The 10,600-nt window shown below is 39.1% G+C and overlaps 1 protein-coding gene across 1 annotated transcript; it reads right to left on the reverse strand.

Annotated features, from left to right (window-relative positions):
* Positions 1-3,069: 3,069 nt before the first annotated feature.
* HEBP2 (heme binding protein 2) lies at positions 3,070-9,759 on the reverse strand. The gene is made up of 5 exons (XM_027850677.1): positions 9,651-9,759; positions 9,108-9,224; positions 8,297-8,432; positions 7,044-7,224; positions 3,070-4,226 (listed from the first exon to the last, which is right to left on the reverse strand). Exons 2-5 carry the CDS (start codon positions 9,198-9,200, stop codon positions 4,028-4,030), a joined length of 609 nt encoding a protein of 202 aa, XP_027706478.1. The 5' UTR covers positions 9,201-9,224; positions 9,651-9,759; the 3' UTR covers positions 3,070-4,027.
* Positions 9,760-10,600: the final 841 nt, after the last annotated feature.

Raw genomic sequence — 10,600 nt, forward strand, 5'->3', positions numbered from 1 at the left:
TCTTGTCTCTCATATGAAGGTATCTTCCTAGATCTGCACTAATTTTTTTTTTTCATCTCTCTATCCAACATCTCTACCCTAGGCACTTCATAGTCATACCAGGAAACATGATGTATCTTTGAGAACAGCCTGAAAGATGTGTCAAGGCTCCTTCTATCTGTTGTAGAATTGTTTTATTTCAAGCTGGGAAGCCATCAGGACCTGATATTATTCAACAGTAGAAGCGCTTTATGATGTTTCTGCATAAGGCATAAGGGTCCTACAGAATTCTTAGAGGGTAGTAGCAATTCCTGTGTATGATAAAATTTATGCAATCTTCTGTAAGATCAGAAATGTTTGAATATTGAAACCCACTACTCAACAAATAAGTTACCTACTTTGAAGGTAAAGTTGATAACAAACCTCATTAAGAGATTATCAGATTTTTCTAAAATTGTACAAATACACTATTTAAACTTGTTTTAATAAAAACAAAGTAAAGTAATATTTTAAAATTTTCTTCCTATTGTGTGTTGATCACAATGATGGTGTGGTAATGGGGCAAGTTGTGTTTTATACATTCATGAAATGTTTTGTTTGAATGAAAAAAAGATAACAGCAACTGAGACCAGAAGGTTCCAGTGGGAGGAGGCAACCCAACAGTGAGAAGCCAGAAATGGACATAAACACTGGGCTGGTAGATTCCACAAAAAAGGGAAAGAACAACAAATAAAATCCTATGAAGTCTGAATAACAAATATAAATAACATATGGAAGCATTCAGGCCTCCCTGGCTGCTTGTGCTGAGAACAAGGAGCTTTCTACAAGTATTGAGGACAACAAGGATCTGGGTTTAATCAATATTCTAGGTATGCTGAGAATGCATCATGGTGTGGTAAATAGAGGCTGTAGGGCTGGGAAGGCCTGGGTTCCCACCTCTCAACATGCCAGGCAGTTACTTTTGACTGTGGTTACAGAGAAGCTGCCAACCTCATTTGGTATAGTTTCCTAACCTGGAAATTCTCTTTACCTGTGAAATCACAGGTGTAGTCCTTAACCCTCTCCTAGATATTCTAAGACCCTCTCTCTAGCATTGTTCTTGGGTATCTTGAGGATACCAAAATTTTTTGTTGGTGGATTTAGTGAAACTGTAAAACTGGACAAAGACAAATCTGACATCCCCTTCCTCCAGCATCAACATCTTTAAATGCCAAATAGTCACAGATTGATCTTACAGCCATGAAAGTTCCTTCCCATTGAACTACAGAGAACAGAAAATAATCAGGCTTTACAAGAAGGGCTGAGAATGAATTTGATATACCAGTTGAATAATAGCGTCTACTAGACATCACTGATCTCATAGTATATCCATCCTCTTTACTCTAACCACTACTTTCAAAGAATAATTTACATAGCAGATCAGGGTTTACCAAACATTTAACTTATGTTACCTCTTTTGCTCCTTACAATGACCTTTTAAGGGACTACTGATCTATTATTCTCACTTTACGGAAAAGAAAATAGGTTCAAAGACTTCTAGTACCTTACCAGTGTTCACCCTCTTGCAAGGGTTGAAATAGTATTTTCTCTCACATCTTCACTGGCTCCAAGCTCAGCCTTCTACCCTTGTGCCATTCTGGGTTTAGCATGGTGTTTAAAATCTTCCAATTAGATTGGGAATGTTTTGGTGGGATTTATGCTAACCATTTGGACTAAAAGTATTAGCTGACACAGTAAATTACAGTGGCAGGAAAAAGGCAACAATGAGAATGCTTTTTTTCCTCTCACCCTGTCACACACATGTGCAAACACAAACTCCTATTCTGATCCATACGCAGTCTAAGATGAAGTCATTATTAAAGAGAGGGGAAAAATGCTTTGGATGACTTAAGGATAATCACTGTCTAGGTGACAGGCTCCAGAGATGAAGCACACAAGGGCTTCGTAAGATGCTTCACAGAAGATACAGGAAAACTTTCCTGTTTTATGAGGTAGAAAAGCATTGTTTTAGCCAAACAGAAGTATAATATTTTTGTTCAAGTATGGATTCCATATCTAATGTCTAGAATTTGACCTGGTAAAAATTGTTTAGCCGCATAGCATAACCTGCCTCATAAGCAAGACTATACAAAGGAAGTGAAAACCAAGTATGGTGAACAGAGAGACCTGCAGACCAAAGAGATATAACTGACATAACCTGTCTCCTTGTTTTTTCTCATTCTCTCCATCAGTTCCTAATTATGATATTTCTGCTTATACCTTATGCTATAGGCAGCTTACCTACTTTAAACAGTCTCTCCCTTCATGTCTTATTCCCATTTGAGGAAAAAATTATGAGAAAATAAGTGAAAAAAAATTATCCATGATCTGCTGTGGAGGCAGACAGGATAGGCTGAAGGAAGTGGGTCTTTAATAAGTAAGGGGAAAAGAGGACAGATTTGGGTAACATGGAGAGATTGACATGGGAACCAAAAATCTTTAGTATATCTTATAACCTTGCTTCTCAGGATGCTGTTTGGATTAAATCATTTTAGGAAGCTGACATAGTAGATGGCATCACTATTCAATATTAAATTGGATTATCTAAGTAGTTAATAAAAAATCAATATTTCCCTGATCCCTTGTATGTCAAATTTACAGGATCTTGCTGTTTATTAGGAATAAATACTAATTATAATTGACATTTATATGGTGCTTATTTTGTGCCAAGCACTGTGCTAGGAGCTTTTTACAATTATCTCATTTGATCCTCAAAACAACCCTGGGAAGTAGGTGCTATTATGATACCCATTTTGTAGATGAGGAAATAAATTGAGGAAAACAGAGGTTAAGTGACTGTCCAGGGTCATAAGCTAGTGAGTGTTTGAATCCGGATTTGAACTCGTCTTTCTGACTCCAGGCCCACCACTATATCCACTGTGCCAACTAGTAGTAAAAGCAATTTCATTAGCTCTCCCTGGCCAGTGAACTGATACTTACACTGAAAAATTATAAGGGAGTATTAAATGTTACAAACTAAATAAAATGCCTCTAGAAAATAAGGATCTGGGTTTTCAAACAGAAACTATAAATCTCAAAAGCTAGAAGTCATACTTGAAATTATCATTTTATTAACAAAGGGCAGTTATATGATCAGAAAACTATAAGGATATAGTTAAATGGAGCAAAAATGCACACATTTTAAAGTCCATTAAACATTAAGGAAGCACATATCACTTCATTTTGTCAGATGATAGAGAAGACATTGAAGTTTATAACAGTAAACTTAAAAAAAGGTAAGATTTCTAGCAGGGGTGGGGAGGCTGTATGTTGCAGCATTTGTTTGAATTCCTTACTATTCCCTCCTAAAAATAATTCATGATTTTTTTAAAAATTGAATTAAGATTTATTCTTAAATTGAAATAATTGAGGCATTCTTTGAAATAGAATACTCTGAGTCAAAAAAGCAGGGTTAGAAATCACTAACGTAGACACTTACCCTATTCTTGGTTGCAACTTTTATGAACTAATAGCCCTTTCAGAGGGTGGGTGGAAATTAGCTAACAATGGAAAAGAGAGTTCTTGCTGTCCATCCCATAACTTGATGGGAAGTTAGGGAAATTTAGGATCTTGAGTAACTTCTATCAATTGGGAACTTAGGACCTCCAGGTCTGATAGCTTGGCACTATCCACAGATAGTAAAATATTTAAGAATTTCACTGGTGGAAGAGAGGATAGTGTTCTACCCATGGAAGCAAGGATAGAAAAAAAAAGACTAAAATTAGAAAAGAAGAAAGGTACATCCATGGATATTTCCTCTGACCCTCTGGTGAAAAGAAGAAAGACTACCACCATTAATCAAATTAAAAGTTTGTTGTTTTTAGCGGGAATTGTGAACTGCCACCCTATTCTTGAAGCAAAGTGAAGCATCAGGCATTGGAAAAGGCACATGAGAAAGCTCAGTTGATAGTGTTCTTATATAGAAGAGACTAGATTAGCAATTTGCTTAACAGTAGTATTGAGGTCTACATTGACCAGAACTTTTGCCCTTAACAGATCTTTTTTTTTTTTATTCGTTGTCTTTGGGAGGTTCATTTTTCTTGATCAACCACACCTCATTGTGTCTATTAAGCAATTGAGAAGGACTGTTATAGCCTGCAGTGTAGTAAACCTTTTCATCAAAAACTTTTCCATCTTCTCTCAAAATGCTTGCTAATGTCAAGAGTTGTTCCTGGTTCTTTTGGGCACTAGAAAATCCATCAAAAGACCTGTGAAGAAGAAAAGTAATAAACATGAATCATTTGAATACTGCTATTTAGTAGCAACAGTCATAGTTTAGTAACTCTTAGGTTTGGGGGTTAACATAAACATTTAAAAATAAAGTTAGTAATTAGTAATTTTTTCCAGGCCAACTAATTATCCACTCACTATTGTTCCTCATGAAGGAAGGAACAGTAAGAAAACTAGTAATGGGGGCAGTGTTCCAGAAGAAGCATTGTACTAATGATTTTGGTAGGTATAATTCCATATCTCAACATCTCTATATCTTTGATCTATGAAAACTATAAAATCCAATGAACATCTATTAAGCACTTATTATATGCCAGGCACTGTGCTAGGGATACAATGACAACAATTAATTCCTTGTCCAAGGGAATTTATGCTCTATTGAATAACAAATACCAATTTGGGGTTTTTTTAAAAAAATGTTTTTGTCATCTACCTCAAGCCTTCCGTTAAAGAGATGCAAGGGGTAAATGAGCAGGAAAATGGAATGAGATCTGATAACTTTTTCTTTTTCTGTAGAAGAGCTATGTTGAAGACAGCTAGTGAGAAGGGATATGCACATGAAACACATTTACCCAACACTAATGCGTTTAAGCACTTTTGGGGGTAGTTCTTTTCCAGTTTTAAATAATGAAAAGAAAGTTTTAAGAAAAACATACATTTTGAGTTTTAAAATACATGGGAACATGAGAAATAGAAATCTTCACGTTAAGCCAGCAAAATCATTTCCCTATATTCAAATGGGCTGCTAATATGTTGTTGTTTGTACTTTGTTTTCTACGAGGACCAATGACTTCACTGGCTGATGTCTTGCCTTGTTGTATGAACTGGATTTAAGTGAGGAAGAATTGAACAAAATCATCAGCCTCACTCTTCCAGAGTCATAGAAGTCCACTGGCAAGACAAAAGTCAGGATAACTGGCAATGGCCTGGATTGCAGTGGATGGCTTTGGTGTCTTCAATGGCTGACCAAGCTCTAAGCACTCCACAGTACTTGTTTCAGCTGCTTTCATGGTCATTGGAACAAATTGTTCCCAGGGGCCCATTCCACCAGGGAAAGTCTTCATGTGCTTGGAGTAGGCATCCTCCTAATTCACTGACAGGCTTGAGACCTGTTGGTTACCTTCAACCTGGTTTAGCCCTTCTGTCAAGATGGTTTTACTGGGGTGTGGCCACTCCACTTGAGTCAGAGGTGACACCTGGGTAACTATTTGGACACCACAGCTGGATGAGCAACCCCTGAAAAGGACTCGGCAAGCCCTCACACAAGAGGTGCTAGTCCTCCCTTAACACCCCATATACCCTTGCTAATATGTAAATATACTCTAGATGATATATATGGGGGAGGAAGAATGAGAACCAGGGGAAGTATGAGTAAATGCAGTTCACTTTCTCAAGTGTTTATTATCTTACATGTTTGCGTCAAACAATTATTGGTTATGCATAATAGGGACAGTAGATTTTGAGGTTAAAGAGAAATACTTAGAAATGCCTAAAATCTCTGCCAAAATAAGTACCAATTAGGAGTAAAAAGAAGACCATGATTAGTTATATCTTATCCTAGAGAAATATGCATTTAAAACTGTAGGGAGAGAGATGGTTGCCTCTTTCTGCTCTTTCTTCCTTCTTTCTCCTTAAAGGCAATGTAGAAATGTTTGATTGGAAAAATCAGAACATGGCTTTATAACTCTGTTCCAAGTTTCCAAATATATACATGTACCCACAAGTATAATATTAGGTATTTATTGTTATTTTATGACAATAAAATATAATGTAGTGATATATAGTAAATGTTACTTTATTATACATCTATATATTTCATACACAGACACACACAGTGTGGGTTGATAAAACAAAAATGTTTTCAACTAACCTATTTCATTCCTGTGCATTCATTTGAGAGTTGGAGAGACACTTCAGTTACTAAAAGTTAGGTATTGTTACGTTTGGGATACAAAATCAAAGAGAATGAGAGTCAACTTCTTAGAATATTCTGATATATATATGTATACATATATACATATATATATAAAAGCTAACTGGGCTTGGAAGAAATTTCTGTTCAAATCTCATCTCCATGAAGCCTTTCCTGAGCCAACAACCAGAGAGAAGCGATTCCTTCCTTTTCTCAGCTACTGTTGCACTCATCTCTACCCACACTGCCTTGCATTGCAACTATTTTTGAACTTAGGTTATCTAACTACACTGTTGGTCCCTGGAAAGCAGTGACCATTACATACCTTTTATTCCTCACCATACAAATTCATCATGATTTACCTTAAGGGTATTGATGTACTTTTTGGTCCTTTGCGTACCTGTTCACACAAGCTCTCTTTCCACTATATAACATTCCACATTCCAGTTATTTTGCACAAGTGTCCTCTTTGGAATGTACTTCTTCCACCTTTACCTCATGGAATTCCCATCTTCCTTCCAAATACCCTTCATGTACTAACTCACTCCTACACATCACCTTTCCTGATACACATTAGTAACATGCTCTTCCCTCCCTTCCCTATATTAATTCATATATATTTTGTATTGAATTATGGGTGTGTGCATATATTGTTACATCCTCCCATTCCTTCACAGAATGTAAATTCCTTTTTAATCTATCTCTAACTTCCAGCACAGTGCCTTGCACATAGTAGGTGTTTAGTATTTAATTGAATTGAAAAAATGCATGTTTAAGTATATTAGTCCTTTTCTTTTTCCTGTTAAGACTCAAGTTGCATAGAAACTGTATGAGCACACGAGTAAAATTATCAGTCTGAAGAGCTAAATTACCTCCCACTTACCGCACAAACACTGTCATTGCAGCTCTGTCTTCAATAAAGACTTCTGACTCTGAAGGCTTCGGTGGATCAGATTGCTGTTCAGCAGGGATGTATAAGGAAATGGTAATTGTAGACTGGCAAAACGGCCCTGAACCTGGTTCCACATAGCTTGTCACTGGGGTAGTCATCTTGATCTTTACCTCTGACACGATTACAAAAGGGGAGGAGAGGAGAAAGAAGAATGAGCTGACACTATATTGTACTCTTCTGTGTAGTTATTTCTCATCTTACCTGCCTACAATTTTCTTGAATAGAATGATTTTCCATACTTCCCAGTTAATATGGACTTTTAAAGGAAACCTCCATCCTTAAATATGTGTGTGTATACACACACATACAAACACACACTCTAATTTGCTCTATTTCCCATATTAAATGCTACTGGCAGTTGGGGTTATCAAATCCATCAGATAACCTTGAAACACTAGGAAATGATGGATCAGAAGGCTATTTTGAGGTGCTTATAATGAATTCATTAAACAGAAATAGAGAAAGAGAAAACACTGAGAAAAACCTCTGAAGAAACATTTTGTGGTCATAGTAGTGATAGGAATAGGGTATTATCCCAGCTTTGTTCTCACTTATATGTTAAAGAGTTGTACTCAACCACCACCAACTCTTCCCCCCAACCCCTCCACCCCCACGTTCTGAAACACCTAGTGTAAGGTTACCTTTAACTACTGGCTTTTCCCCATTACCAAATAAAAGAAATGAACAAGGGAATTTTTTTTAATGTACTCAATTGCTTAAGATCAAAGAACTAGAGCTGAAAGAAAAACTAAAAGTTCATTGGTCTAATCTTCTCATTTACAGATGAGGATACTAAGGCCCAGATTCTTAATCTGAAAGGAGTAAGAATTGTATCTTGCTGGTTATTCTTTATTTGCTGAACCAATTACCTATGGTGCATAGGGTCATAGATTTAGAGTTGGAAGAGATCTTAAAAGCTGCGAAAACAAGACAAAAAAAATGGAGGGGTTGAGTATCTTCTCCAGTGTGGCACGGCTAATAAGTGCCTGAGATAAAATGTGAACCCAGATCTTTCCTGTCTGTCCTTCAATTTTAACTGACCACAGTGGTGATTATTTTTCTCTCATATTCAACAGAATTTGGTTGCCTATACAAATGCTTCCTTTCACATATTAAAACCGAAGGCCATGTTGGAGCTATTATCGAGTCACCGTTTCATATGAATATACTGTGAACCACCTTACCTTTCTCATTCTTGCCTTGCATGTAATTATGAAGTTTTGTGAAGCCAGCTTGGACAGCTGCATCCCAGTCCATTGATTCAGCTGAGGTACTAACCCACTTAGCTGGTTCATACTCCCGGATCTCATAACGACCAGGCTTACAGGAAACAGGAAAAAAAATACAGAAGGAAGAAAGAGGCTCTAAAGACTCCAATTTAACAATAATGGTGGCCCACTTTTGAAGTCAATTAGAATTCATACTCTGTGTACCAAAATAGAGTTTTGCATGTGCCTTATAAATTCGAAGGCATGTAATAATTGCCTGCAACCTCAAGTAGTGCTATGTCATAGGCAATATTTTATTTTTACAGCAGAAAATACTTATTTTCAGCATAAGGCTATTGTTGTTATTTATTGCCTAGAAGAACAATGACTTTTTTGATAATAATTTCTTTGCTAAAAATTAGAGTGACTTTTTGCTAAAATTATATGAGACCAGGAAACTTTTGCTTTTACACTGCAAATTACCCAAAATGCGACTGTTTCTGAGCATTGGTCCCAGAGGCCTTCCTAAAGTCTCAAGATGCTAATGTTTGCTCAGCTGTCAATCACTCGAGTTTGAAATAACCTCCCTCCCCCACCCCAACCCAGACAGGGTGTTCCATGGACTAGGAAGCTAGATTGGGTTTCAGCTTCATCTCATCCCACCTACTTCCCCTAGGGAAACTGGCTCCCCATCCCAGGCCTCGGAGCCTGGGCATCCTGAGTCACTGCTTTCCTCTGCGCCCTGCCGCTCCCTCCTTCCTGACAAGTTGAAGAAGTCAGTCACTACCTCCCGGGCTGCCTCCTCCAAGCCCTTCCAGTTGGGTGTCTCGGGAGCGGGGGCGTCTTCAGCAACTTCCTCCTCTGGGTCTGGGTCGGGCATCTCGGACGTGGGCGGTGGAGTTAACTTCAAGAAAAGACGCGAGGGAATTAGGACCAGGCCTGGCTGAAGGGGAGGCCCTCGCAACTTGACCCACTTCTCCGCCCCTGCTCCCAGGGGCCCGCGCCTCGGCCAGAGACTCCGCCCAGGCGGGTCCTCCTGCGTGCGTGGGGGCCGGACGGTGCGCCCCGGGATGCAGGCCGGCCCTGAGCGCGCTGGGGAGCTATGCCAGCCCTGACGTCTGGCCCGGCTAGGACCTGCTGGGCGAGATAACGCCACGGATCAGGCAGACCCGGCGCCTTCTAAGCACACCGCCACCTCCTCCCAACCCTCTGTCCCAGCTGTTCAGGTGACCGCCCAGGTAGCCCCAGGGCTGTTCACGGAGGCCGAGGACTGGGGGAGGGAAGAGGCGGCTTTCGCAACCCTCGGCTACCACCCAACGCTCGCACTCACCTAATGCAGGGGAGAAGCTGTGTGTGCGGGGAGAGCAGATCCGGATCTCTTCCCTTTCTCTCCCCCACTGCAGCTGGGGCAAGGCCTGGCCACCGAAGGGAGGCGAGGGTGTAGCCTACAGGGAAAGACTGCAGGCCGGTTTCGCAGGTTTTGCTTTTTTTTCTACCAATATCAAAGGGTGATTGAGAGAAGCGCCTTGAAACTTTAAAACCAGTAGGAATGTGAGTTTCCATTTGACGTCTAGTATGTGACCTGGAACAAGCCTTCCTCTCTACTTTAAGCCGAACTTTTATTCATTTACATTAAAAAATATGAAAATGTGAGTTAGAAGAAGCAGCGTAGAATAATAGGGGGCGAGTTCACCTCAGAACCCAGGGATATCTGAGTTTAAAATCTGGGTTTAGTATGTGCCTCTGACACTTATTATCTGTGTCATCCTGTACAAGTTATTTAAACTCTCAGAGAGCGAGCTTAACTCTAAGAAAGGAGTTTTGAACTTTTTTTGTGTTACGGACTCCTTTAACTCCTTTAAACCTCTGTTCTCAAAGTGATATTTTTAAATTCACAAAATACATAGAACTGCAAGGGAAAACAATTATGTTAAAGTTATGTGTGTGTGTGTGTATACATATATATATATATATACACATAAAGTTATGTGTGTATGTGTGTGTGTGTGTGTACACGTGTATATGTACGTATTTAAAGTTGCTGAACTCCAGCTTAAGAACCCTTAATGTGAGACTTTCAATTGCAGAGAAGTAACAGACCTAGTACTGGTAGAGAGTCATTCTCCTAAGAGGTTCAGTCCCTATCCCGGTAAATGTGCTTTTCATTCTTATTCTTGCCCTTGACCTACATTGTGGTGCTCCGAAAGTGCACTTGGTACACTTGGAGTCATGGGATCTGAGTTAAAAGCCTAACGTCTGCCACCTACTATCTGTATGACC

The sequence above is a fragment of the Vombatus ursinus genome, unplaced genomic scaffold, assembly GCF_900497805.2.
Source record: "Vombatus ursinus unplaced genomic scaffold, bare-nosed wombat genome assembly UNPS02009132.1, whole genome shotgun sequence".
Classification (NCBI taxonomy): Eukaryota; Metazoa; Chordata; class Mammalia; order Diprotodontia; family Vombatidae; genus Vombatus; species Vombatus ursinus.

Bases quoted from the DNA above. Each gene is read 5' to 3' on its own strand.
- HEBP2 (XM_027850677.1), bottom strand. From the start codon at position 9,200: ATGCCCGACCCAGACCCAGAGGAGGAAGTTGCTGAAGACGCCCCCGCT. The intron at 8,433-9,107 runs GTAGTGACTGAC...GTTTCCTGTAAG, and splicing joins TGGAGGAGGCAGCCCGGGAG to CCTGGTCGTTATGAGATCCG. The intron at 7,225-8,296 runs GTAAGGTGGTTC...TAATCGTGTCAG, and splicing joins GCAAGGCAAGAATGAGAAAG to AGGTAAAGATCAAGATGACT.